Genomic DNA, 26,972 nt, shown 5'->3' on the forward strand with positions numbered 1-26,972 from the left:
TTTAAACATTAAGGTAGAACAATGAAGCAACCTTTATCTGATTCAGAGAAAGCCAGTGTCTGTCTACCACTGATTGCTTAAATACATTCTGCACCTTTCAAGGACAATCACTGAAGGAGATAGTCATATATAAGATTTCCAAGAATTTAGGGGGAGGATATTGGTGCTGGGCTCCTTTCTCCTCAAATAATAGTCAGGTTGTTGGGCACTGAAGCAGGGTGGGCAGTGGAGGGGGTGGTTCACATGGGCTAATCAAAAAAAAGGAAAGATAAAGAAATAAAGATTAGAAGATTTCACACTGAAATAAAAAAATTCATGTTGCCTTAAATATAATTTGTGTTAGTTACATTTCAATTCCTAATTTATACATAGCAGGGTTGATAAAGAATTACATTATAACAAAATTAGCCAGAATAATTAGCATAGTATATGTGCTACTGATTAAACACCCAGCAGATAGCTTGGTAATTAAGATCAGTGAGTGCCATATTTTGAGGCTTTGTCATCTTATTATCTGCCTAACAAGTGCTTCATCTTTACCTCCCTTCTGATTTGAAGTTTGATAGCAATCTCAGTAATTCTTGGGTTTTTTCTTTAAATTACCTTACCCAAATTCCGATAATTTTCCTATGGCCACTACCCTCCCTCTCTTTGTATTTACACAAATGGTGCTGGTGTTGTTATATTTCTTTCTAAACATAAGGCATTTGATAGTGCCAAGCATTTGTGCGTAGAAATTCAGGTTCAAAAATCTCTCTCAAAACATAATTCTTTGGTGGAAGGAAGAATCAGAGGCCAAGCACCCTCTCTACAAGTTGGTCAGACATCTGAACTGAAGACTGATCCACTGAGTTAAGATCTCAAAAACACATTGCCCAGGATTCCCAGAATGTCTCCAGCAAGGTCCATTTTCAGTTCCTGTGACCCTGGAAGGCAGTCCATTAAGTGGCCTTGGCTGCTTGCTCATTGATGAGCAAACCCACCTTGCCACTGCTCCTCCTTCAAGGACTTTGGGGTTGGCTGCTGTCCAAGCAAGATACAGTGGGATTTTATCTAAGGAAGGCAAGAGTTCAATTGCCAAAGACCAGAAGGCTTGGGGAGATCATCCACATTCTTTATGACAGGCTGAGCCACTTCTGCTACATCTCTGTAGACTAAAGCAGGACATTCCCATGACTTTAAAGGTAGACTGAATACACTACCTACATCAACCGGGAACACTTTGAGCTGCAACTCCTTGAAAACTCATGAACCGTGCTCAAGGAATAAAGACGGGAAGTCTGGTAGTTGGCGGCCCAGAGCTGAAGCAAAGGTCCAGAAATGTCACTGAGAAGCCATCTCTTCCCCTCCTTCTATTCCATTCTCCTCAGTATGTTAATCCTTCACTCTTGACTGTTACCTCATGGCTATAAGATGGCTGCCACACCTCCACACATCACGTCCATGTTCAAGGAAAGAAGGAAAGGGGACCCCCAGCTACTACTTCTCCTTTCAATCCGTTTCAGGACGGAATCTCACCTTAGCTAAAAGAAGTCATTGTTCAACAGTACCTGTGAGAGTTCTCTTTTAAAATGCTGCCCCCTTTTCTTCTTCCCCCGCTTACCAACATGTCTACTGCCCCATGTCTAGAATAATCCTTAACCGAGACCTTCAGGAAGACGAATTCCCATGGCCCTGTGAAGAAAAAGGCCTCCAGCCAGTGGCCCTCCCCAGCCCCTGAAACGCGAGCCAGGTTTGTCCTATTTATAGCAACGCCCACAGTGCCCTGCGCGGCGCAGCTGCTACCTTTGGACTCCATTGAGAAGAGAAGTGTGGTCAATGCACAAACAACATCACAATGTCCAGCTCTGACCGCCTTCCGGATTACCCGCTCCACTCAGATTTAGTGAGGAGATTAAAGTCTGCCCTGGACGCCAGGGATGACGAGACAGTGAGCCGCTTGATCTGCACCGAAGTGGGGCACGTGGACGCCGTGATAGAACTGGCCAGTGACGACTGGATGAAGGACCCCGCGGCTCAGCTGCCCGCCGGCGTGCTCGTAGGTAGCCAGAACGATCGGTCGCGGCATTCCCCATCATGAGCGTGTGTCCGGGGCGGGCCATTCCTGGAGGTGGAAGGGTGAATGGGTGAAAAAGGCACCTGCCGGGTGCTTGCCTGTCTGGTTCTTGTTTATATCCGTACACACATGCTGCATATACTGTGTCTCTATGTAGCCCCTGGCCCGCGCTGCAAACAGCTCAAACAGGGGAAAAGCACTCTGTGGCGCCACCATCCTCCCACGGGCCCTGTTTGCATTTCTCCACTCCTAATGCATGTGTAAATCCCCCCCCCCACAGCCATGCCTTCGATGTAATTTTGTGTTCTGCTCTGTTGAGTTAATATATCTAAAGTATTTTCCATGATGCTACATAGTCTTCTTAATTTCAATCACCTATTGAGGTGATTAATCACAAAATACTTAAACCAAATGCCTACAAGAGAGGAATATTTGTTTACATTTTTACTACTATCAATAATGCCATAATTAGCATCTTTATTAGCATTCGTATGGCTTTTTTTTTCCTATTCAGGTTATATCCTTAAAATAAATTCCTAAGAGCAGAATTCCAAGGACAAAAAAACAAGGACAGAAAAGTTGCCCAACTGTTTTCTGAAAGGGTTTCTATTTCCTCTGACGGTGAGTGTGTGTGTCTCACCACACCCTGAACATTGCTGGTGAGGAGTATTTATCCTTGAGCCACCAACTGAAAAAGTGTGCGCTGGTCCTTGTCCACCGCCTGCCCACCTGTCCTTCCTCTGCTGCTCGGGACAAGGTCTTAGCCACAAGGCTTTGTTTTTCTTTGTAGACCTCTTCACATGGGACCTGTCTATTCAGATGGGCAATCTCTCCCCATTTCTATTTTTTTTTTTTTTGTCAAAAATTTTGCAGAACTTCTTTGTATAACAAATGGAACTATTTGCCCTGGTGCAAGATTTACTTTATTTTTTTTTTATTATGTTATGTTAGTCACCATACTACTGTAATGAAGTACTCTTCATTAGTTTTTGATGCCGTGTTCCATGATTCATTATTAGTGTATAACAGCCAATGCTCATTGCAATACGTGCCCTCCTTAATACCCATCACCGGCCTAACCCATCCCCCCACCCCCCTCCCCTCTGAAACCCTCAGTTTGTTTCTCAGAGTCCATAGTCTCTCAGGGTTCATCTCTCCCTCCGATTTCCCCCCCTTCAGTTTTCCCTTCCTTCTCCTAATGACCTCCGTGCTATTCCTTATGTTCCATATATGAGTGCTGTGTTCTAGCTTGTCAGGTGTGCTTGGCCCCTACAAGGTGTAGAGGGCTCTTCCCCACCCACTAGACTGAGTCCCTCCTGACATACATGTGTGCGTGCACACACATGTACACCTGCATACACACACACACAAACACACACATGCTCCCCGTGCAGAAAGTATATCAAAAGGGAGTGTGCATGGGGCATTGGTGCTAGCCAGCGGGGCTTCCGTGTGATGAAGAGGGAGATCCAGATCAGTCCCGCAAGGGGGTGACAATCCTGCTCCCTCATGGCGTGTGTGTACCCCCTCAGCTGCCTTTCACTGGGGACTTAAGCAAGTTGCATTAGGCTTTAGGGAGCAACCATCTCCTGCTTCTTTTCCTTGGTTTTCCTAACATCTGTGGCCACAATCAGGGTGAGGGCCCAGGAGCCACGAGCCCAAAGAACAACACGCCTTTGTTCCGACCTTAGCTTTACGCAGACAGGCACTGCAGTCTCGCCAAGCCAGCGCCCGGTACGCTCCCCGGTGCAGGAGATTGCCCTGGGCTGTGAGGAGGGAGATTGTCATCATAAACTGCAGTTTCACCAGGAGCATTGAGCTCTATGTCTTGCATTTGCCACCCTCCCCACCGCACACTGCCTGCCCTGTGCCCACCTGTGAAGCTGACCTTATGAACCGTATCACCTGCCGCAAGCGCTCTGACTCTTGTTGGAGGCAGCTAAGGGAAGGTGCTAAGAGGAGCAGGGAAAGTGGGTATTTGCTCCAGGGACCCCTCCCTGCTGGATCTCTGCTGCGATTTGACTTCATCCTTGTGCCAAAGGCTCAGCTCCTGGCTCACAGTTCTCATCTCCCTGCCTGCCCCTTCAGACACAGGGATGAGGGTGCCCACTTCGGCTGTGCCACCCCTAGTTGGCTTCCCTGAACCGCACCTACCTTTGTTACACCCCGTGGTTAAGCCCTCTGTTTTCTGCTATGCTTAAAAGCAAGTCCCCTCTCTCCACATCCCCTTTTACAAAGCCATCGAAGCTGGTTGGGGATCTGTGTATTTGAAATCCCCAATTTAAAATATCATTCTTTTCACATGACTAATTACCCTGCACCATCTTTACTGTCCCCGCGCCGCAACTTTGCTGAACACTTGAAAGCAATGACATTTGTGTTAAGAGAGTTTCATTCCTTCCCACGATGAACCCATTACATTCTAAATCACATATGTATATACTTCTCCCCGCCGAACTGCACCATTCAGAAGGGCAAGAAAAGTTCGTTGCTGGTGACATGTTTTAAGGGCTTGGGTTAGTTCAGGGTTGTTTTCATTTCAGGGCGATCATACCCTGAATGATTAAGGCACATCTTGTTACCAGTGACTCTATTATAGGGAAAGCAGGCTGGCCTTGAACCTGAGGCAGAGAGTGCAGTATGCTCCGTCTTGTGTTCTGGGTATGCTGCTCTGGGCACAATGTGAAAGCAGGATTTGAAGGAAGCGAGAGAAGGGAGGAGAGCCTATTTAGAAGGTGACTGAAGGCAGTTTCCAGGTGAGAGATGACAAGGGTCTCAACCAAGAGAGCAGGATAAACACAAAGATCAGTGACAAAGATGAGAACTGCATGGGTGGGTCCATGGGAAGGTCTCGGTAACAAGTAGAGGCTGGTGCCACCAACGGAGACCGAAAACAGAGGGACCTGATGGTGACAGTGTGCTGAGCCTGTGCTGTGTGACTTGCAGCATGGAGAGTGGAGAATGCAAACAGGAGTAACACGCATGATGCCTCCCAGGCTCGCAGTCCAGGCAACATCAGTACCGGGCGGTTATCAGGGGCCTGGAGAAGCTCCCTTTGTGGAATGGGATGTTCCAGAAGGAAACTTGGGCTCTGCCACCAATGAGCTGTGTGACCTTAGGAAAGTCACTTCCCCTTTCTGGGCCAGTGACATGAAATTCAATTAGGGCTTCCCAAACAGAGGTCCATGGTGGAATGAGCTTGGAAGATGCTTCCTGCTGAATCACACGCTTGGAGTTTGACACAATCGTATAATAAAGGCTCGTTGTGGTTTTGCCACCAGGGGAATTGGTAGTTTGTAGATGCTTTTTGGGAAACGCTGACTTGATTCACTGTTGAGGTCCCGTCCATCTCTGCGCTTCTCTGAGGCTATGACCCCAAACACTCATTGTCACAGCCTGCAATGCAGCATGGGTTCCTTTTTGCTGAGTGTGGGAGCAAATGAGCTCTTTCTCAAGGCCACTGTGAGTCCTTGGGGACCATGCTTGGCAGGAACAAGAACTGTTTGGATTTAAATATATATGTGGGGTCTTTAGAATGCTTGAAGAGTGGTCAGAACTTATGGCAATACCTTGAAATGCAGCCCATACCGGGAATGGATACTGTGAAGAACTGATGGGGATTGGGGCTGGGCAGCGAGGACCAACACTGGGAATGCCCACTCGGACCGGGAGAGGGAGGAGCCAAGCAGCATGCTGGCAAGTGCATTTAGGGGAGAGGAGGAAAGTTTCCATCCCAAGGAAAACCCTGGTTGACAGGTTTCTGAGTATTGTTCAAAGATGACGATTTGCAGAAATAAGACAAAGAAAAGTAACCATTCTCTCCTGTGTTCCTGTCACTATGAACACACAAGGACCTTTTATCTGTCAGTGAAATCCCCATGTTCATTGCACTGTGAACTTATTATTCCACCAAAGGGAACACAAAAAATACTAATAATTTATTCTGACGCATCCATGTCAGTGTCACAATAAAAGCATAGAGAAAAAGAGGCACCAGCTGAGAAAATGGTGGGAATGGCTTTTTCTGGAGAAGCCTCCCCATGTGTACATGTCCCCCCTTGATGAGGGCAGAGGTCAGAGGAACTTGAAATTTTAAGCCCTAGCAGATCACGGGGCAAGGTACAGCATGGATCCTCCCTACACGGTTGGTAGAGAGTCAGAGGGATGGTCATCGACTGGGATTTCACTAAAGACACAATTCACATGTCCCCTAAAGAGCCACCTGCCCCTGCAAGGATGGACTGGGATGGACTGGGAGTGGGGCATGCTCTGTGTGTGTGTGTGTGTGTGTGTGTGTGAGAGAGAGATAAGCTGAACAGGGCTGAGCACACAGATCCCGCATAATCAGCTCCCCCATTTATGCCATCCACCCCATTCCAATAAGAACCTTCCCACCAGGGCTGCACCCAAATTCTGAGGCACGTGAGGACCTCCTCTGCTTAGGCCACCCCTTTCTTCCAGACCCTGCTTGGTCGATGGCCTCTGCTGGAGACTCTCCTCCCTCCACGAGGACATAATGCCCTCAGTCTCCATTAGTTACTGAAACACATGGCCTTGCTGAGCTAACTGTTATACCCACCAGATATTTAAAACTTAAAAACAACTCCTTGAAGGTGAGATCCTTGCCGAATGCTTATTGGTATCCAGAGCCTAGCACAGGGTCTCTGCCCTGAGAAGGAGCTCAAAATCTGTACATCCTGCCTGGCACGGACAGGCTAAGCTCCTTTCCTGACATTAGGTGGGTGGGGACAGATTGCTTTCCCATAGATACTACTGGGGTTAGTCTTTCTGCAAAGAAATATTTAATTCTACTTTTGGCTAAAACCTAGTCTCTGCTGTTTAATATTAGTGACATTTGTATCATTTGTCCTTGCCTCTCTTCAATGCCTATCAGCTCACTAACCACTAAGGCATGGGAAGGGAGAAAGGATGGCTGGGGGAGGGGTGGCGAGACCCTTCTTGCCCCCAAATGCATCAACTGTACAATTTGGTAACTGGCGTAATCAAACTACTTAAGAAACAACTGATTACTAATTGCTATTATTAAGGATGTCAGCATTCCATGATTTTGCTGCTGATATATTATATACAAGTCAAGATGCTACTTGAATTCTTGATTGAAACAGAAAACTAGAGACATTATGTTGTGTTTGGGGTAATGGTATTTAAGCATCTGGAGGCAAGTTAAAGAAATACTAATTGGGTTTTTATTAAGAGATCGCATCCAGCAGCATGTATATAGGTGGGGAATGAGTGTGGGGAACGTGTGATAGGCATGTGCATACACGTCAAGATGGGGTCTATTTGTGGAATTCAACTTCTCATCCAACCAGCACCCCTGCAGGCTTAACACTGAGTCCACCATCACATTAAGGCCACATCCGCCACCCCTTCCCCACACATGGAGGAGAATATCACCCAGGACAAACCCAACAGTCAAATGTCAGTTAAATGAGCACAGCCCCTCCCTTGTAGGAGTCATATTTGAACTAATGACAGAAGCATGCATGCTGCTGGTGGCTCTGAGACAGGGTGTATTGGGAACGGCAAGAGACTAACAGTGAGATGACCCTGGTTCTTGCCTTGGCTCCACCACTGCCTCTGTGGTCTTGAACTTGTCAGTCCATCTCTCTGAACCTTAATATCCTCCCTTTAAAAAAATGGGATTGGTCGGGTCATCTCTCAGGGTCTTTACAAATTGCACTAAGGTTTTGAGACCAATGACTTGTGTTTGTGGAGGACATTGACAAAACCCCATTGCCTTCGGAAGTGCGGTGCATCCTAACAGAGGCCAAAGAGATGGCTGATTCCATACCAGTGAGGGAAGGAAGGTATCTCCTGGAGGGCTGGTGGGAGACTGGTTTGTGAACTTGAATGCACCAAATAAGCAGCAGCTTGGCACAGGGCCAGCCCGTTCTAATTGTTAGGGAGACTATGTCTCCAAACCAGAACATGCTAGAACTGACACCAGCTCTAAGTGGAGGCAAAGAGAGAGAAATCACAGTTAGCAAGGACCTTCATGAAGTATGCATTTCCCAAGGGCTTTTGTCTTTCCCACTTACCCAGCTGAGGAAAACAAGGCTCTAAGAGGTGACGTTACACGCCCGAGGTCCCAAAGCTGTAGAAAGTATCGACCCAATGCTCTTCCCAGCATTCCATGATGCCTGTAGTTCGTCCGTCTTACAGCTGCATTTTACAGGTGGGGACACTGAGGCTCACATTTGTTCCTCCACTGGTCAATAGCCAGTTAGCAGCAGTGTGTTAACAAGGTATGTTTCCTGAGTTTTTGTCAAGGGCTCTTGATACCCACCCAGACACATTTTGCAGGAAGATCCATGAACAAATTTCCCCACTGAAGCTGCATACAACCCTTTTACTTTACCTTACACACACATATACTCATACCCACACACATCAATAGCATGGAGTCTCTGATTTCAAATAATTCAAATAAGAGTATTAAGAAAAAAACATAGATGAATAAGTGGGGTCTTTGGCTGCCAAATAAAACAGAAATGGAAAGCAGGAGGTCAGCGGCGACAGGGAAGGATAGAGAGGGAAACACTCCGCCATCTCGGCTGCACACCCTGAGCCGACAGTGTGGGGGCAGGGAGACCCTGCTCGAAGCAAAATGAAATTAAACCTTTCTAAGTACTTATAAATCAGCACCTAATGACACTATCCCACCACCAGCCGGAGCATTGCTCTTATTACTTTGATTCACAAGCCAGGAAAAGATCCGGAATTATGCACAAATTATTGTCCCATCTTCTTAATTAACACTGATTGCAAAATTCTTGCTAAAGTCCTTGCTAACAGACTCAATTATGCGCTGCCTGAATTGATTCACCCAGATCAAGTGGAATTTATTAGAAATACACTTTCCTACAATAACATCAGATTATCTTTGAATATAGTTAAATTATTTAGGAATAAAATGGCTCCAGCTTTTGCTTTAGATACAGAAAAATATCTCCCACCACCTAGAATAAAGATATTTCTTTGCTTTCAACCAGATACACACCCTAGGCTCTTTTCTTTCCCAGAAGCAGGTTGAATCACTGTGATGAGATGAGATGCATGTCTTAGAGCTAATGGTCCAGCTTCAGAGCATATGGGGCAGGAAGAAAAATCCTACAGGGTCACGTCTCAGCTCCCCCCAGTATGAATTGTCACTGCCTGTGGAACACAGTGAAATTGCAATTAGACTAAATCAGGATATTTTCAGAATCAAAATTGAGAAACAGCCTAATAAAGAAATAATGTATGCTGATGACATACTTCTATTAGCATCACTCCCAAGCACACTAGAGAGTTTTGAAAGAACAAAAAGAAATGAGGATGATAGCAAAGAGGCTTTTCTCCTTCCTAGGAGGATTATGGTTCCTGCAACGGTGTGCTCTGCTCAGGAAAAACATTCCTAAGGCACTAATTGGAAGTGGCAAATTCACTACCTGGCTCTACTTCTCTGTCCCATTGCCCATTAATTTCCAATACCAAAGTCAGCAACTGGATATGAACAGGGACTGGGTTTGTCCTAGTCACCAAATCCTGGCACACAGTAGGTACATAATAAATATTAATTAGACCAAAAAAGCATATGGGGGACACTAAATTCTCTTGGGTTGGCTCTTGATAGATGGACATGTTCTTAACAGGCTATGATCGAAAGGAAGGGAATCCAAATAGAGGGAGCAGAGGGAGCAAACGTGGAGCACACAGGGGCATACCACCCTGTGCAAGGAAGAGGGACCTGCCCGGAAATGAGGGTGTGCAAATCAGAGCAGAGGGAGAAAAGTTAAGGCAAGTAAGTTGGGACAGTACTTCGTGAGACTACAAATTCTAGACAGGTGTTTACACTTACCTGGAAAGGCAGTGAGGATCCATTCAGCAGTGGAATGAGACCATCTAATTTGGAAAAAACAAAAACTTTTCTTACATAGGAAGGATGGCAGTGGAGAGACTGGTGGCAAGAAGGTGCCTCCTTCTTTACTAGTTGAGTCCCTGAGGCAATACAATGCGCCCACCGCCCTCGAAGCTAGAGTTGGCCTTGTTCGGCCTTGTTCTAGTCAACAACGGGCTTAACAGAGGAAGGTCTGTGAATTTGAAAATAGATCAACAGAAACTATCCAACCTGATGAACAGCAAGTAAAATGATAGAAAATAAAATGAACAGAGACTGTGGGACAATTGAGAAGATCTAACATATCCAACTGGAGTCCAAGAAAGAGAGAAGGAAGATAATGGAGCAGAAAAAATATTTAAAGAAATAGATACCAAACATTTCCCAAATTTGATGAAAGACATAAATTTACAGATTCAAGAAGTTCAGCAAACCAGAACCGGATATAGGTGAGGGCAATAGGCGAAATGTGTGCCAGGGTACCTGTATGCTCTGCTGACTGTTGTTGAGTCGAGTTTGCCTTGAGAATAGAGAGCAGGTTCACTGGAGTGAGGGGTGGGGAAGGCACACAGAGAGAAGGGTGCAACGACAGTTTCCTGTTTGGAGGTACATGTCTCTCCCCTTCCCACAAACCTGCAGTAGCTCCCTACTGTCTACAGCAAAGGTCAGCAAACTATAGACTGAGGGCTGGCTGCCTGTTTTTACAAGTAAAGTTTGATTGGCCATGCTCATTCATTTACATTTTGTCAATGACTACTTTCATGCTATCGTGGCAGAGCTGAATAGTTGCCACAGGGACCATATGACCTACAAAACCAACAATATTTGCTATCTGGCACTTTACAGAAAAAGCCTGGTGACCCCTGTCCAACAGCTTCCCATTGAAATTTTATAGCAAGTGTTCAAGGGCCTGAAAGATGTGCCAGGAGCTAACTTAACCCACAACTTCTGCCAGCACCCTTTCACCCACCCTGTACCCCAGTGAGTGATGGATAACAGCACTAGTCAGAGCACAGCGGGAGGCAGATGATGCTCTGTCAAGTGTTTGCCATGGAAATTGATAGTAAGCTTTTAAAAATATTGACAGCAACTTGACAGTACAACAGTGTGTGATTACTGGACTTTTTTCTATTATATTTTTTCTTGTAATTAAGTTTAATTGTATATTAAAAAAAGAATCAGCCCATGGCAAATTGAGACCAAAAAAAAAAAAGTCCTAGGTCCTTTACCAGTGGTTAGAAACTGTGGTCAAAACCATACCCGAATGACACCATCAATCCCTTACACCCTTCTTGGCTCTTGGGCAGGCCATCTCTCTGCTCTCCTGTCTTCATCTGCTCTAACAACACACCCCCCCCCGCATCCTTCCAGGGGGCCCAGGAGCCTCAGGGGCTCACAGTCTGAAGCTGAGTGGAGTTTGCCTCACAGGATATTTGCAGGGCATGAACACCTATGAAGAGAGGGAGAAAATCAGACTGGCAGAGGAGAAGTTGATCTGTGACACGGGCCCCACAGTGCCATGCGTGGCCAGCCCTGGGGGAGCTCTGGAGCTGAGACCCCTGTCACAGTGTATTCTGGAGTGAGGAGGCTCTCTGCAGCTGAGGCAAACCCCGAAGGAGTTACCATCTGGGGCGACAAGTCTTCCCTAACAGTGGGGTCTGGACGGCCCATCTCCATGTCCGCTAAAGGTCTAGTCCCTGCCACTTACCTCGGCTCTGACCCCCTGGGCCCACTGGCCGCTGCTTCTTTCCTACCCACATCCCCCCCTCTGCCTGACCCCCCTTCCAGACGGCACCCGTGGCCCCATGTGATGCGGCACTGAGGCTACACCTTGCCTCTTGCTCAGCCAAAAATAATAGGATACAGTTCCTCACCCCCACCACAGGCCAAGGAAAGGAAACAGACACCCTTCAGGGGACATGAGCCAGCCTTGTCCCTCAACCCCCTCTGTGCTTTGCTCAGATGTCACCTGTGGAGAAAGCCTGTCCCACCCCTACTCCCCATCACTATAATGCTCTGCTTGATGCATTCTCCCCATCGGACCTGTGCCTCTTGTTGGCAGGGATCTCATCCCACTCACTAGTTACTGGTTGCCTCTCTGTCTCGCCCACGAAGTGCAACACTTCCTACAGGCAAGGACTTCTACTCTTTGCTTCTGTAGGCTGCTAGGCTGCTGGCACCTGAAAAAATCCCCTGTACGTATAAGCTCAACATAGAATACTTCCAAATTGCACAGAAATTTACCCTTCCACCTGCAAACTAAGAAGCATCAGTTTCAGCAAAGTTTTCCAAAATTTGACTTTTAAAAAATCTTGTTATTTTTAACTTGCATTTGAAATTAGTAAAGTTATATATTGTGTATGTCTTTAATAATCATTTACATGTCTTAGAATGTCTTTTTCCTATCTTTCTGTTGGAAGCCCGAAGTTCTCATCTTTTACCAACGGAAGAATAAGTGAAGTCGACTTTAAATCCATGGGGTAAAAACTGGCCCCACTCTGCTCCATGCAGAGTTGCAAAGCAACCAAGCAAGCCCACCAGGAGCCCTCCCTCTTCAACTGCAGGATCAGCCAAGGTCTCATTTCTAGAAGGGATATGAAGGGTGACAGGATATAATGATCAGATCAAAGCAACTTCAAGAGAGAAGTATTTTGCTCCCTGTGTGAGATTCATAAAAAAACGATCAGTCTTAACATGCAATTTGTCTCAAGAGGGCAGGAGCTGCAATTTTATCATGTAATTAAATCCCCATGACAGTCGTAAAGAAACTTTGTCACCTTTATCAGGGGAAGCTTCGATAATATGCTTTCCAGCAATGTCCCCAGAGTCCATAAATGTCCTTCCAGGGCTATTTACTCGTGGCTATGCATGCTGACGATCTGGCTGCTCCGTCTCACACTCCACCATGGTGGCTACGCGGCACTCAAGGGCACCTTTGTTTCTGAGCTTCCAGAAAAGCCCTCCTGGGCTATGGATGAAAGCAGCACTTGACCTTTGGATAAGACCACATTCATAAGGAGAAGTGACTCTGTTGTTTGGCGTGATCCTTGTTGGGCTGGGTAGCAATGTCCGGAAAATAGGTTAGCAAGGTGTGTCCGCTGCACCACCCCCCCGCCATATTGTGTTCTTCCACATGATGGGAATGAGATTTCTTAATAATGTGAAATCAGCACAGACAATTTAAGTCATTATTAATAGATATACTTGATCTGAGGAAGTAAAATGTTTTAATGTTTTGTTAAATGAGGTGTGCTGTGCTAACATTGTTATTCAGAGAAAAGGTTGAGATATTTTAACATTTTTTATATTAATGTCTGTGTGACTAACTCTGGTAGATGGGTGACTGTGTCCTGGAGCTCTTAAAAGCAGAGCCTTACACACCCGCCTAGCTTATTATTCTAAAAACTTTTTTTTTTAATTTGAAAAAGCTACAGGGAGTGGGGATGAAGGAGGAGTGGGTTTTAGAAATTAAATGGGAGAGTGGGGACTAAAACAAGAAAAAATGATTTACAGTGAAAGTAGTTCACTGTAAGACCTTAGCTATTGGCCAAGCAGTAGTAATGTGAGTATCCTAGGGTCTGATCGGATTTCATACATGACCATTTATAGAAATGATCCATGTAGGAAGTATGAATTGACCAGGCTAACAATACACATTCGAATATTTGAGAAAGTGCTCAGAATCTCACAATGTCCACCTGGGGAATGACTTGGTGTCCTAGCTTGTCCATTTACTTGGACACTTGATCCCAGAAGGAAGCAGACATTTGCCCAATGGCCCAGGAAAGAATCCATACGTTTGGCTCTCTCCAAGAACACAAAGAAATGGCAGAGCATCTTGCGACCTGGAAACTCTACCTCATGGCCTGAACACATGGAAAGTCTCTGTCCTGGAGAAACAACAGCCTGAGCCTGTAATAAAACCCACATTTCAAGCTCAACTAGATTCTTCCACCAACTACGAGCAGAGCTCATCCTCAGATACTTCTGAGCAAAAGAAAATCATTCATCAGTTCAATGGCAGGATACAAAGTTCCTGACATCACTTGAGAATAATAACTATAATTCATTCAAACACTTACCATTTGTATATCTCATTATAATTTTAAGGTGGATTTTACTTTTTCATCTCATTTGACCCCGAGGCCAGAACTCCCTCTCATTAGTTACCTACCCTTCAGTTTTTGTGTCTCCTATGGATAAAACATTATGTTTATCATTTAAGTCCCAAAAATATTCTTTGCAAAATTATATTTAAATCCAGTTGACTACCTGGGTAGTTATTAGAGATATTTAGTCCATTCACTGAGTTGTCCAGATATCGACCCCTGGGTCGATATCTGGACAACTGGGTATCGACCCCTATTTGGATTTTTGTCCTTCTTTTCCCAAGATTACTCCACCATATCGACCCCTATTTGGATTTTTGTCCTTCTTTTCCCAAGATTACTCCACCATATGCAATAAAAGGCCACCAATCAAGTTTGTTTAGTACTCTAAAGTGGTCCACAGATACAAGTGAAGTTCCTCCTTCAAATAGGTACCGTTTGATAGTTCTTCTGAAGAACTAAAACCAATAAGCATACTGATTTGGAGAAGATTATTTTCATCAGAATCCCTCTCTTTCAAGAAGGGTGCTGTACTTGCTCAGAAGAATTTCCCTGGACCAGGTCCCTGGAGGAGAAGCTGAAACTGGCAGGTTCTGAGAATGCATGCAACCACAGTGAAGGGGAAGGAGGGAGGGGGCGGACTTTAGTGGTTGCGCCAGAGACAGAGGAAGTGCCCATGGAGGAGAGAGGAGGGGTAAGACTGTGCACATGCTGCCAGGCCCTTCATATCTTCAGGATAGTCACCAAACTCCCTACATAATGTTGGTAGTGGGCTTAAAAGCAAACAAACCAAACCAAAAAACTAAGGAGCTAATTTTGTGCCCCAGCATGGGGGCAGGGCAGAGCATACACAGCCTGAGCGGACAGGGAGGTCAAAGAAAAACACAAGGAGGCAAAGTACAGGTGCGTCAGGGTCCCAGGGAGGAAGGGAACTCAAACTGACACCTGACTGACACAAGTTACTCTGTACCGATATGCTCTCTGAACGGCTTAAAATACCGTCAAATAATTTGCTGCATTTATGTCACCTGAATTTGGGTATAAATATCAACAATAGCACCACTAACCTCTGACCCTAAAATCAAGAAGAAAAGTCTAGTATCATAAACAGGAGCCCCCAGCATCGTGCAAAGGTCTCAGCCACCTGACCCAGAGGACAATGGGATCCTATATGACTGGGGTTTTAATGTCACCTTGGGGCATCTATAGTCTATATGTTCACTTAAATCATCCATAAGCATATATCCTACGGGATCAGAATGAAAACCTTGTCTGCACATTAGAAGCACCTGTGGGGCGGGGGAGGGTATCTAACAGACCTGATGGCCGGGCTGCACTCCCCAACCCGTGACACCAGGTCCTCTCAGGTTGGGATCCAGACATCCTTATCTTTTTAATGCTCCCCAGATGGTTCCACTTTACAGCCAAGATTTGAACCATCGCTCTGCACATACCATGTGTATTATTTCTCAAGTTGGAGTTTTTAGCAAGACTTTCCTAAAAGAAGACCCATATTTTTTTCCACCTTCTCTAAAAGGTTTCCAGGAAACTTTCCACTGCAGGTAAAACTATACGCCATGCCTACATCCCCTCTACATATTAATGAATAATTCCATGTCACAAAGGAAAATTCTTTTATCCACGGTGACTTGTTCCTAGTGACCCAGAAAGCTCCAAGGACCCCCACTCCCTTTTCTAAATGTTCCCAGACCATCTTTTTCATCCTTTTTAGGGATCTTGCCCAGCATTGACGTCAATTCAGGCTTTGAGGAAGCAAATTCTTTACTTATCTGAAAACTAAAACTCTAGTCTTTCTGGTCCTTCTGTTATATCACAATTCCTCAAGGATTTTGGTAATTGTTCAGCAACATCATATACAAATTCACTCTTGGAAGAAGTTGAGTTTTCATAAGGACTGAAATAGGCAGAGAAGATAAGGTTCGAGTCATATCTTGAAGCTTATGCATTGGCTCTGACTAAGCTGAGAAGGGTGAGGACAATGAAAATGAAATTAAAATGGCCCGACCTAAGCAAGGTATGGATGGAGAGAACTGTTGTACAATGGGCAAGAAGGAGCCCAGTGCTGGATCAGGAAACAGTGCCGTTCACCTGTCACTTAAGGACATCATTCAGCTGGTGGGAAGGAGGACTAAAAAACTCCTATGTGTTAGGGTCCTGTGGCCACTGCTCTTTCTTGTGTGATCCTTGGGGGCAGGATTATTGTATTTTTTGTCTCTGTATCCCCAAAAACCTAACCACACACCCTAGAGCATAATATTCCATGAATGCTTATGGAATGAATAGATGAATGAACGGATTGGTTTATAAGTGTTTGTAGGGTCTTTTGGGTTTTATTTTGTTTTTTTTTAATGTAATAATCACACATATGGTTATTATTGCTCTTTAAAAAAACAAAAACAAGACACCTCTGTCATGCTCCTGAAGTAATTTACATGTCCTATTTGTAAAATCAACGCTGTCTCCCATGAGCTATTTTTAAAGCTCTCACAAAGAACCGTGTCTGTTTCTGGACTACTACTCCCTACCCACCGAAATCAAGCTTGGATATTTAGGGCGCTATTGACAAATATAATGCATGGAAAGCTAAATTTACCACAGAACACAGGCCAGAATGGCTCTTATCCCTGGACTTACCTCCAATTTTCCCACCCCTTTTAAAAATAACCCATGACAAAATATATCAGGAACAAAGGAATTCTCTGGTTTAAAGTGAAGTCCAAGTTGGATCATTCTATAGTTGTGTGTATTATAGTTGTGTATGAATAAGTCCTTCAGAAATGAATCTAATCACAATCAATCTGAGAAAAATAACATGGCAAAATGGCTAAGCTTATAGAGATGAAAAATCTGAAGAACTAATAGAGTAACTGCATAGTATATGAATGAAGTGGGGAGAGTGGTTGGCTTTATTTTAGTGTACAACTGATATAGGATATGGATTCTGTAGTGTTGCCTTTCGTCATTTTCTGTATGCACAAGCCTCTTATGTCTGATGGAGGATGTGCGTTCCTTGCAAACGTGGTTATATTCTTTACCACTGCATTGTCCATAGCACCCAGCAGTGTTTTAGGCACACAGGGGGGCCTTGAAAAAAATCTCAGCTGTTCCATTGATGAAACTGATTCTGTCTTTGCCCCTGCTGATGGAGACAAAGGAGGTAAAATTTAAAACATGTGAAATGAGGTTTTAAAGAGCCCTCATGGATCCATTCTCATGGGTTGGGAGAACCAATATTGTTAAAATGTCCATACCATCCAAAGCAATCTACAGATTTAATGCAATCCCAATACCAACAACATTTTTTACAGAACTAGAACAAATAATCCTAAAATATAAAGAGAACTGCAAAAAATAAATAAATAAATAACCAAAGAAGTCTTGAAAAGGAAGAACAAAGCTGAAGTGGAGGTATCACAATCCCAGATTTCAAGATACATTAGAAAACTGTAGTAATCAAAACAGTATGGTAGTGGCACAAAAATAGACACATAGATCAATGGAACGGAATAGAGAGTCCAGAAATAAACCCATGCTTATATGGTTAATTAATCTATGACAAAGAAGGCAAGAATATCCAGTGGGAAAGAGACAGTCTCCACCAAATGGTGCTGGGAAAACTGGACAGAAACATGCAAAAGAATGAAACTGGGCGACTTTCTTACACCATACGCAAAAATAAACTCAAAATGGATTAAAGACCTAAATGTGAGACCTGAAACCATAAAATTCCTAGAAGAAAACATAGGCAGTAATTTCTTTGATATCAATCATAGAAACATTTTTCTAGATACGTCTTCTTTGGCAAGGGAAATAAAAGCAAAATTAAACTACTGGGATTACACCAAAATAAAAAGCTTCTGCACAGCAAAGGAAACCATCAATAAACAAAAGGGCAACCTACTGAATGGGAGAAGATATTTGCAAATGATATATCCTATAAGGGGTTAAAATCCAAAATATATAAAGAACTTACACAACTCAACACCAAAAAAATAATAATAATCCAATTAAAAATGAGCAGAGGACCTGAATAGACATTTTTTCAAAGACATACAGATGACCAACAAACACACAAAAAGATGCTCAACATCACTAATCATTAGGAAATGCAAATTAAAACCACAAAGTAATATCACTTTACACTTGTCAGAATGGCTAAAATCAAAAACACAAAAAATAACAAGTATTGGCAAAGATGTAAAGAAAAAGCACCATCATACACTGTTGGTGGGAATACAAATGGGTGCAACCACTGTGGAAAATAGTATGGAGTTTCCTCAAAAAATTAAAAATAGATTTACCATTTGATCCAGTAATTCCACTACTGGGTATTTACCCAAAGAAAACAAAAACATTGATTCAAGAAGATATATACAACCTTATGTTTATTGCAGCATTATGTACAAAAGATATGGAAGCAACCCAGGTATCCATTGATGGATGAATGTATAAAGAAGATGAGGTATATATATACAATGGGATATTAGCTATAAAAAAGACAGAAATCTTGCCATTTACAACGACACAGGTGGACCCAGACAGTATAATGCTAAGTGAAATAAGTCAGTTAGAGGAAGATAAATACCACATGATTTCACTCATATGTGGAATTTAAGAAACAAAACAAACAAAGAAAAAAGAGACCAAAAAAAAGACTCTTTTTTTTTTCATTTTCAGTATTGTTTTATTGTTATGTTAATCACCATACATTACATCATTAGTTTTAGATGTACTGTTCCATGATTCATTGTTTGTGCATAACACCCAGTGCTCCATGCAGAACGTGCCCTTTAATACCCATCACCAGGCTAACCCATCCTCCCACCCCCCAAAAAAAAGACTCTTAAATACAGAAAACAAACTGGTAGTTGCCAGAGGGAAGGTGGGTGGGGGGATGGGTGAAATAGATAAAGGGGATTAAGAGTGCACTTACCGTGATGAGCACTGAGAAATGTATAGAATTATTGAATCATTGTATTGTACACTGGAAACTAATATAATGCCATGTGTTAATTATACTGGAATAAAAAAATAAAGAGCCCCCATGAAGCATTCAATAGACAGTCCTATGAAATTCGGTAAGGCATCTTGACATGTGGGGAAGGGTACGGTGTACAGTAGGGGTCACAGATCTGAGGTAGAACCTCAGCCCCAGCATCTGAGTCCCTGTCCTTGGCCAGCCAAGGGGCCCGGTTACCATCTAAATTCCCTAAGGGATAAAGGTAGCAGATGGCCAGGAACAAGAGGAATTTCAATGCACTTGAGCAAATTTCAAAGAGATCAATCCATTCATTCTTTCACCATCTGCACTGAGGCCCAGACGAGGACCACAGTGACAACACTGTGCTAGGTACTAAGAAGCAGAAGCTCATGGTCAAGTAGGGGCACAGACGAGAGCAGTAACCAACAGTGAGCCAGGTAACATGGACAAAGTGCCAGGACAGACATCAGGACTAGCCATAGAGGTGAAGGGAATCTAAGCTGAGCTTTGAAGAATGGGTGGCACCAGACAGGTGACAAGGGGAACACCAGAATGCCAGGCACAGGGCAGAGCAAGTGCATACACCTGGAGGCCTGAGACACCACACACCATCAGGGGACTACCGATCCCTGTGCTAAAATGTGTCATGGCCAACGGCAGCAGTGAGGGCGAGGTAGGAAGTCTTTGTGCTCACAGTGAGGTGTTTGGGTGCTGAGCATCTCAGGATCAAGAAACCTTGAGCAAGTCACCTGAATCTCGGAGTCCCAGTTTCCTCTTCTTCATATGGCACCAAGGCTGCCCACCTATGGGGCCCCTGGACAGAGAGCCACTTGCTGGGGATGTTTGGGTAGAAGGAGCCTCCTCCTGCAGCTCACCCCAGGCCCTAAGAGCTGAACTCAACGGGCCTTTCTGCACCCTCTGTACTGAGCCTGGGCCCAGGCGTCAGACAACCACAGTGAGGATAATAAACCCAGTCCCCATGGCAGCCAGCTCAGGCAGTGACCATTTCCCTCCGATCCCCACGCTGTCTGTCACCAATGAGAGCCCTTCAACTTTGGGGACACAGTCAACACTGCTTATCTGCCTGCATGAAGGCATCATAGTGACCAGACAGATGAGCACATCTCCCTCTTCCCAGGAACCCCGCAGCCCTCTTCTGCAGAGGAGATGTGAGTTCTACCATGTGAGGGAAACTCCAGGCCTTGGATCAGTCCATGCATGTACATTTATGCCTGCAGGGTAGGCATATATAACCAGGGTAGAAACATATCTTTATTAAATGATAAATGCAGACGATTTTGCCTCCACCTTTTACCTCTTCTAAGGAAGATTGAGGGTACTCTGCTGGGCCCCCTATTGTTGTGCAAAGTCTTGGTGAAAGGGGCCCTCCAGAGGCCAAATTACTGTTCAAAACAAAGAGCCAATACGGAGAGCATGCTCAGGCTGGGGGATGGGGGGCGTGCTTAGAAGAACAGAGCGAGTCAAGGGGCACTTTGAGGTACAGAGGAGATCAAGAAACAGGAACATGGGGGAAGAGGGTGCTTAAGAAGTGTGGCTGTGAAGGATGTGCTTCCCCCGTGACCCCTATTCCTTGACTTCAAGTCTTTCTTCCTGTCGTCTCTGTCGTTCCTTTGATTGCAACACCATATAGCGACAGGATCCCACAGGTGCATGTCCAACGCTGGTACCCTGTGGGTGGTGGCTCCTGTTCTTACCCTCTCTCAGCAGCTCTGTGCGTAACTGTCCCAGGCATGTGTTCCAGCATGTCCCCTTTGGCCTATCCAGGCAACACCCTCCCTGAGCCTCCGTCCTCCCTCTAGCCTCTGGTCACACGTTTTATCATCACTGACACCAGACATGGCAAAGGATGCGATCGCCCAACCACAGTGGCCCATCCCAACTTCCTGGTAGGAGAAAAACAAGAATTGGGAAAAAAGGTGTAAGAATTGTGTATTACCTATATTATGAGAAAAAGATGATTTTATTAATTTTTAGACAATAAAATAAAGCCCTGCACTAAACTGTAACAAATAACTAGTAAGTTGCTAATAAAAAGCTGTTACCATTCATTTAGGAAACAGAAATTGTGGCATTTCCCATCTTCAGCAAGGGATGCACTTTTGGGGATGAGTTCTCAACAACTGGAAGGAACTCACAGGCCACCAGGGGCCCCAGATGATGCCTTTGGGAATCCCTGGTCTGCCCTATGGAGCCTCCCACGCAGGGACACTTGCGGAGAGCCTGGTCATTTGCAGCATCCAGCTGGGGCTCCCTTATACATGCTCAGGGCTGAAACAGCCCTCAGAACACGCGTCCACCCACCCTTGTTCACAGCAGCAAAGAAGGCGATAGGCCAACTACAAGAAGACACCCTACAGAGCAGGAAAAGAAGCCCCACCCATTTTCGGGTGTCTGCCCTCGTGTGGAGAGCTGTGTTGGAGATAAACAGGTGTGTCTGTCTCTGGAAGTTGAATCTATATAATCACAAGGGGGTGGCTGAGCACTCTGGCATGTCAGTGGTCACACGATGCTGGTCATATCAAGTAACCATGATCACATCAGAGCCCACAGGAGTTATAAATACACCACCACCGAGCCCCAACTGGATGACAATTGAGTAATGACAATAGAAATAGCTCACACTCCATAAGACCATCTTTCCCCTTCCTGGAGAACTTTTCTGAAACCAACAGCATTACAATGGAGAGATGGCCAGAGCCAGTTAGAGGAGAACTTCAAATCTTTCAGAAGATGGAAAAAGAGCCTCAAGCTAGAGCTGGGTCCCCAGTGCTCGAGTACCATGCTGCCTTGGTCATGGGAGATCTGAGCCGTCTGGAGCAGCTCATGAACCGGTTCTTCCAGGATGCCAACGTGGTGTTTGAGATCAAGAAGGATGAGATGGAGTGGCGGGTGAAATCCCCAGCCACATTTGGACTGTCAGGTACCCTTTTTCCTTTAAAGCTCAGCTATTTACATTTAAGGAGCTACTAACACTCCTCTGGATGTGTAACTCGGGTGTGCGGACTGCTCACATAGGCGCCGCATTTAGCATACGCGAGTGAGGGACATCTATAAATGAAATTTGGTCCGCACAATGTTTTAGATGATGAGATGCGAGAAATCAAATTAGAAAGGCCAAAATGTGGGTGAGAAGGGGCCACCTGAGGCTGGAAGGTTCTTCTGGTCTTTAAAAGAGAACACTGGTTTGGGTGCTGATCTGCTAGGGCCTGTGTCTGGCAGCCAGGGAGGCAGGTCCCCTGGCACGCAGCTCTGCTCGAGGTCCTTCTATGAACCTGCGAACACCACAGCTACAGCAGGGTGGCTGGGGCACAGCTGGCATTAACAGAGGGAGAGCACTCAGCTGGTGCTCCTCCAGGAACCTAGGGGAGCCTGAGGGGGGGGAGGGAGGGGAAGAAATCAGAGGTCCCTAAGTCATATGTCTGAGTGCACTCTTGCAGCCTGAACACCACTACGTGCTGGGCTGGCAAGAGAGCCCGCCAAGGAGAGAGACACTCCCCTAACCCCCCCCCCCCAACCTGGGATAAAGAGACTTGCTGACCACCAGGCTGCAGCCAGGGCTTTCTCCACTGGCACTCTGCATTGGGCACCCTTTCCCTGGGGTGTCCAGATGCAAGACATTTACCAAGAGGGCTCATGTGTTGGAATCCACCGCAGCTCTGCCAGACCAAAAGGATTTGAGACCCTGTGGTCAGTGGGCCAACGGCCAATGTCCCATGTCCCACGTACCTGCCTTGTGGGTTCGGACAGGCAAAGAATGGAAGGTCAGCTTCCAAAGAATGGACATCATCCCTTTTATACCCCCCGCGGGGAGAAGGAAATAAACCCAAAACTGTCAAAGGGCTAAGTAGCTCAGAGCAACCGGTGAGGCAGTGGGGGCTCAGGGAAGGCAAGTGCAGTTGTGGTCTGGGCCACACCACCCCCAACTCAGGGGGTCCCGGAGCCTTTCTGGGCCTCCCCTCCTTCATCTGTCCCAGACAGGGGCACACATTCCTCCAAGGAGCTGGGTGGTAGTTCGACCAAGAAAGCCAACAGCTCAAATGCTCGATCAATGTCAATTTTTTTTAATCACATGCCTCCCAGGCCTGGACACACTCACCATGCTCCAATGTTGCCATTTCAAATAGGTATTAATGTTAACGCATGGTCTGAATCCAAAGGCTCCTTCCTTTCTTCCGCCTTACTCTTTCCACTCCTGAGTTCTGCTGATTTTCTACGGCACACCTGAACCACAGAAGTTAGGACATGCTGCCCACCAAGGCGATAAGCTGTTGCCACGGAAGGGGCAGCCCTGAGAGCCAGTGCTGACCTGTGGCCTCCGTGAGGACTGGGAAGAGAAGGTGGGTGGTGCTGGGGACTGCTGCATTCCCTGCTCTTTTCTGCTCAGCCACTCCGCTTCCCCAGCAGCTCACCTAAGTCGCAGAAATGACCAAACTCGGCTTGGGAACAGCGCCCTCTCTCATACGAGAACTTGCTGGTGGCCAGTTACAGCTCCCCCTGAAGGGGGCCGTGGGCAAGGGGGTAACACTAGCAGCCCCCCAGTACCTCAGTACATCCAGGATGGGATGCTGGCCTCATCCAGCTGGCAGTCCAAGGAAAGCGTTGGCATGAGCAGCTGATGTCTAGAAGGATGTACCACATGGGGAGAATCCTATGTCCCTGTTCCTCCTGGTGGCAGAACCTAGACTGGGGAGTGGGGATTATAGGCAGCAGATTCAAGCTATCTGATCCAGACAGCTGCCTCAGAAGTCAGGTTTTCCTGAAGGCCTTGTGGAAGCTTATCACCGTCTCCCAGGACCTGGACAGGGGTGCTGGCCCTACACAGTGGCTGAGCTAAAGGTCCACCCGAGACCCCTTCCATCAGTCCACGGGAAGTCTCAGGAATCCAGGCTGGGTGAACAGGGCTGCTGACATGGACAGAGTTGGGCTGGGAACTTGGATGTGCCCTGGAGAATGGAGCACCTCCTTCCTAGCCCCCCACCCACCCAGTAAGTAGACTTCCTAGCTCAGGAAAATGAGTACAATCAAAACCAGGAGCTGACCCCTCTAGGAATGTAGACCACTGCTATCACCAAGAACTATATGCATCCATCCCCCTCCAAATCAGCCCCGGGCTTCCCCAGAAAGGGGAGACCAAACCCATGCAGGCCCACATCCCCAGGGCCTCTGGCCACCATCATCCACTACCAGGACAATAGGCCCCACATCCCCCACCGAGTGTGCAACAGCCCACAGGCTGGGCCTTGGGGACACAGGGCAGGCTGGAACTCCGCACCACATGCAGGTAGGTAATTATGAGTGGTCTTTCAAAACCTGCTCAGCATGGGTCCCAGGAAGGAGGTGGCCTGTGAAAAGGGTCTCCTCTGCAGCTCATTACAGCCATGGTATCGATTCTTCCATCATTATCAGAAGGCATTCCTGCCATGTGAAATCCTGTCCCTTGAAGTGTATTCACCGGGGACTGCTTCCCCATTTCCACGAGCGCTCCTGGCCGCTAACAACCTTCCACGGGCCTTTTGAAAGCCCAAAGTTTTCAGACAAGTACAATGTATAGCACCTGCTTCATTCATCCACCAAGAAAGAGCAACCTATACACACACACACACACACACAACCCTAAAAAGCGCAAAGAAACAAACCAGAATTGTGCTGAATGTGGACACCACATCAAAGAGAGCCTCTGAAACCCAGCGCTTCCAAGAGGACTAAACTTTCTAAGGCCTTTCCTTGAGCAACCTTGGCTCGGCGGGTCAGTTTATTCTGTCTGCTGTCTTCTCCTGTTAATGATAAAGGGATAAGTTTGGGGTTCAATGAGAGAGAGCTGGATTCCAGAAAAATCCACAGCTCACTTCCCTGCCTCAAGCTGTCCCTAATTCAGAGCATGGAAAATGTGAATCCTTGCCTTACATTCTCCCACCATCCACCTGCTGGGTCAGCCCTTCACTCCTCAAATCCTAGCCAAGTCCCCAGTCACCCCCATATTTGGCAAGACCCTCTTGCTTCTCAATACCCTCCATTCCTTCTGGCTCAGTTGTGGCCCTATCAATCTCTTTTTTATTCCTTTTCTCCCCCTTGCATCTCCACCTCCCTCCTCAGTGTGCCTCTCCTGGGCCTCCTGACTCTCCTTCTTCCAACTTCATTCCCCGTTTTCCCTCAAGATCTCTCTCTGCCTCTCTCTGCCTTTGTCTTCCCACCTCCATCTCCCTAGGGTAGAAGATATCCACCCCCCTCCCTCATTTGTGGAACTCACTGGGTTTCACTGGGTTTCTTGGTCCCAACCCTCCGCATCTTTATATACCTCTATATGGTCTATGTGTATCTTTATGTATCTACATGCCCACCTGGTAGCTACTTCTAAGAGATGGTTTCACCCTATTTCGGCCTTAATGGACACCGCCCCCCACCGGTACCCCCACTCACTTTACTTCTCCTCTCCCCCAGGCCTCTGGACCCTAGAGTACAAGCGCGAGCTCACCACCCCCCTGTGCATCGCTGCGGCCCGTGGCCACACGGCCTGCGTGCGCCACCTGCTCAGCCGCGGCGCGGACCCCGACGCCAGCCCGGGCGGCCAGGGAGCCCTGCACGAGGCCTGCCTGGGGGGCCACACGGCCTGCGCCCAGCTGCTGCTGCAGCACGGCGCCGACCCCGACCTGCTCAGCGCCGAGGGCCTGGCGCCCCTGCACCTCTGCCGCACGGCCGCCTCGCTCGGGTAAGGACACGCGGCCGGGCCCGGCACCAGACCCGGACCGGACCTGGGCCATTGCTCCAGAAGCAGGCCACGCCCGTCCGCCCCTGGCTCCGCCTCCTGGCTCCGCCCCCAGGCCTCGCAGGTCCCGCCTCACGACCCAACGGGTCCCCGCCCCATCCCTGGGCCCTGCACCCAGCCTCGGCCCATGCCCCAGGACACGGGCACACCCCGCGTCCTCACCCTACTCCGAATCCGGACCCGGGCCGCTGTCGCCGTTCCGGGACCCAGCCAGCCCCACCCCACCTCCAGGCTCCGCCCCCAGACCCTGTGGCCCCCACAGCGCAGCAGAACCCAGCTGGTCCCGCGCCCTGGCCGCGGACCTCAGACACCTCCTGCGCCCTGACCCCGCCCAGACGCGGGACCCCGCAGCGGCCACATGGCCCGCTCCACCGGGTCACCCGCCCTGACCGCGGACCGCGACCCGCCCTTGGTCCCTACCCCGGCCCCCCCCACCCCACCCAGACCCTGAACCCCTGATCCTTGACCCCGGACCCCGGACCGACCTGAGCCCCTACCCCGAACTCCTAAGACCCCAGACCCAGACCCCGCCACGCCCCGGGACAGTACTGATCCTCCTCCCGGCCCAAGGCCCGGGACCCCGGACCCCGGACCCAGACCTCCCGGCCCCCGGCCCCCGGGCGGGTATAATTAGCGCTTGATTGCGAGCGCGAGGCGGGAGGCGCCACACCGAGGTAATGAGCGCGGTGATCACAGGCCTGCAGACGCCGGCGCTGAAGAATGCTAAAAGGCCACTGGCGGGGTTGGAGGCTGAAAAATTAGGGTTTTTAATGATAATTTTATGCAGAATAATTGTCACAGTGTGACATAAATGGTTAGCTCCTCGGGCGGGGCTTCGGAGTCCCACAGGAAGCCGAGCTGTCCCCGGCATTTGCGGGGACACCGCAGCCCACCGAGCCCACAGCCTGCCCAGGCGCCGGGGTTCTGCAAGGTCTGCAGCTGCCTGTCCAGCCCCGCGGCTGACCTTGCAGGGTGTCGGTCCCCACGGGGCCCACGAGGGCCCGGGAGAGGCGGCGGGGGGCCACGCGTCGTAGCACAGGACATTATTATGCTTGGGTTTCTCAGCTTGCATTTTGTCATCTTGACACTTCTTTAGTCAAAATGTTCCGGTCCCTGCT

General features: G+C 47.3%; 1 protein-coding gene across 1 annotated transcript in view; it reads left to right on the plus strand.

Annotated features, from left to right (window-relative positions):
* Nucleotides 1-1,837: 1,837 nt before the first annotated feature.
* The window catches only part of ASB18 (ankyrin repeat and SOCS box containing 18), a 60,309-nt gene continuing 35,174 nt past the window's right edge, over nt 1,838-26,972 (plus strand). The window contains exons 1-3 of the mRNA XM_032408251.1: nt 1,838-2,045; nt 21,892-22,011; nt 25,530-25,797. Of these exons, the coding sequence (XP_032264142.1) occupies nt 1,838-2,045; nt 21,892-22,011; nt 25,530-25,797 (596 nt within the window). The remainder of the gene's footprint in view (nt 2,046-21,891; nt 22,012-25,529; nt 25,798-26,972) is intronic.

Source organism: Phoca vitulina, unplaced genomic scaffold (genome assembly GCF_004348235.1).
Source record: "Phoca vitulina isolate PV1807 unplaced genomic scaffold, GSC_HSeal_1.0 scaffold1, whole genome shotgun sequence".
Classification (NCBI taxonomy): domain Eukaryota; kingdom Metazoa; phylum Chordata; class Mammalia; order Carnivora; family Phocidae; genus Phoca; species Phoca vitulina.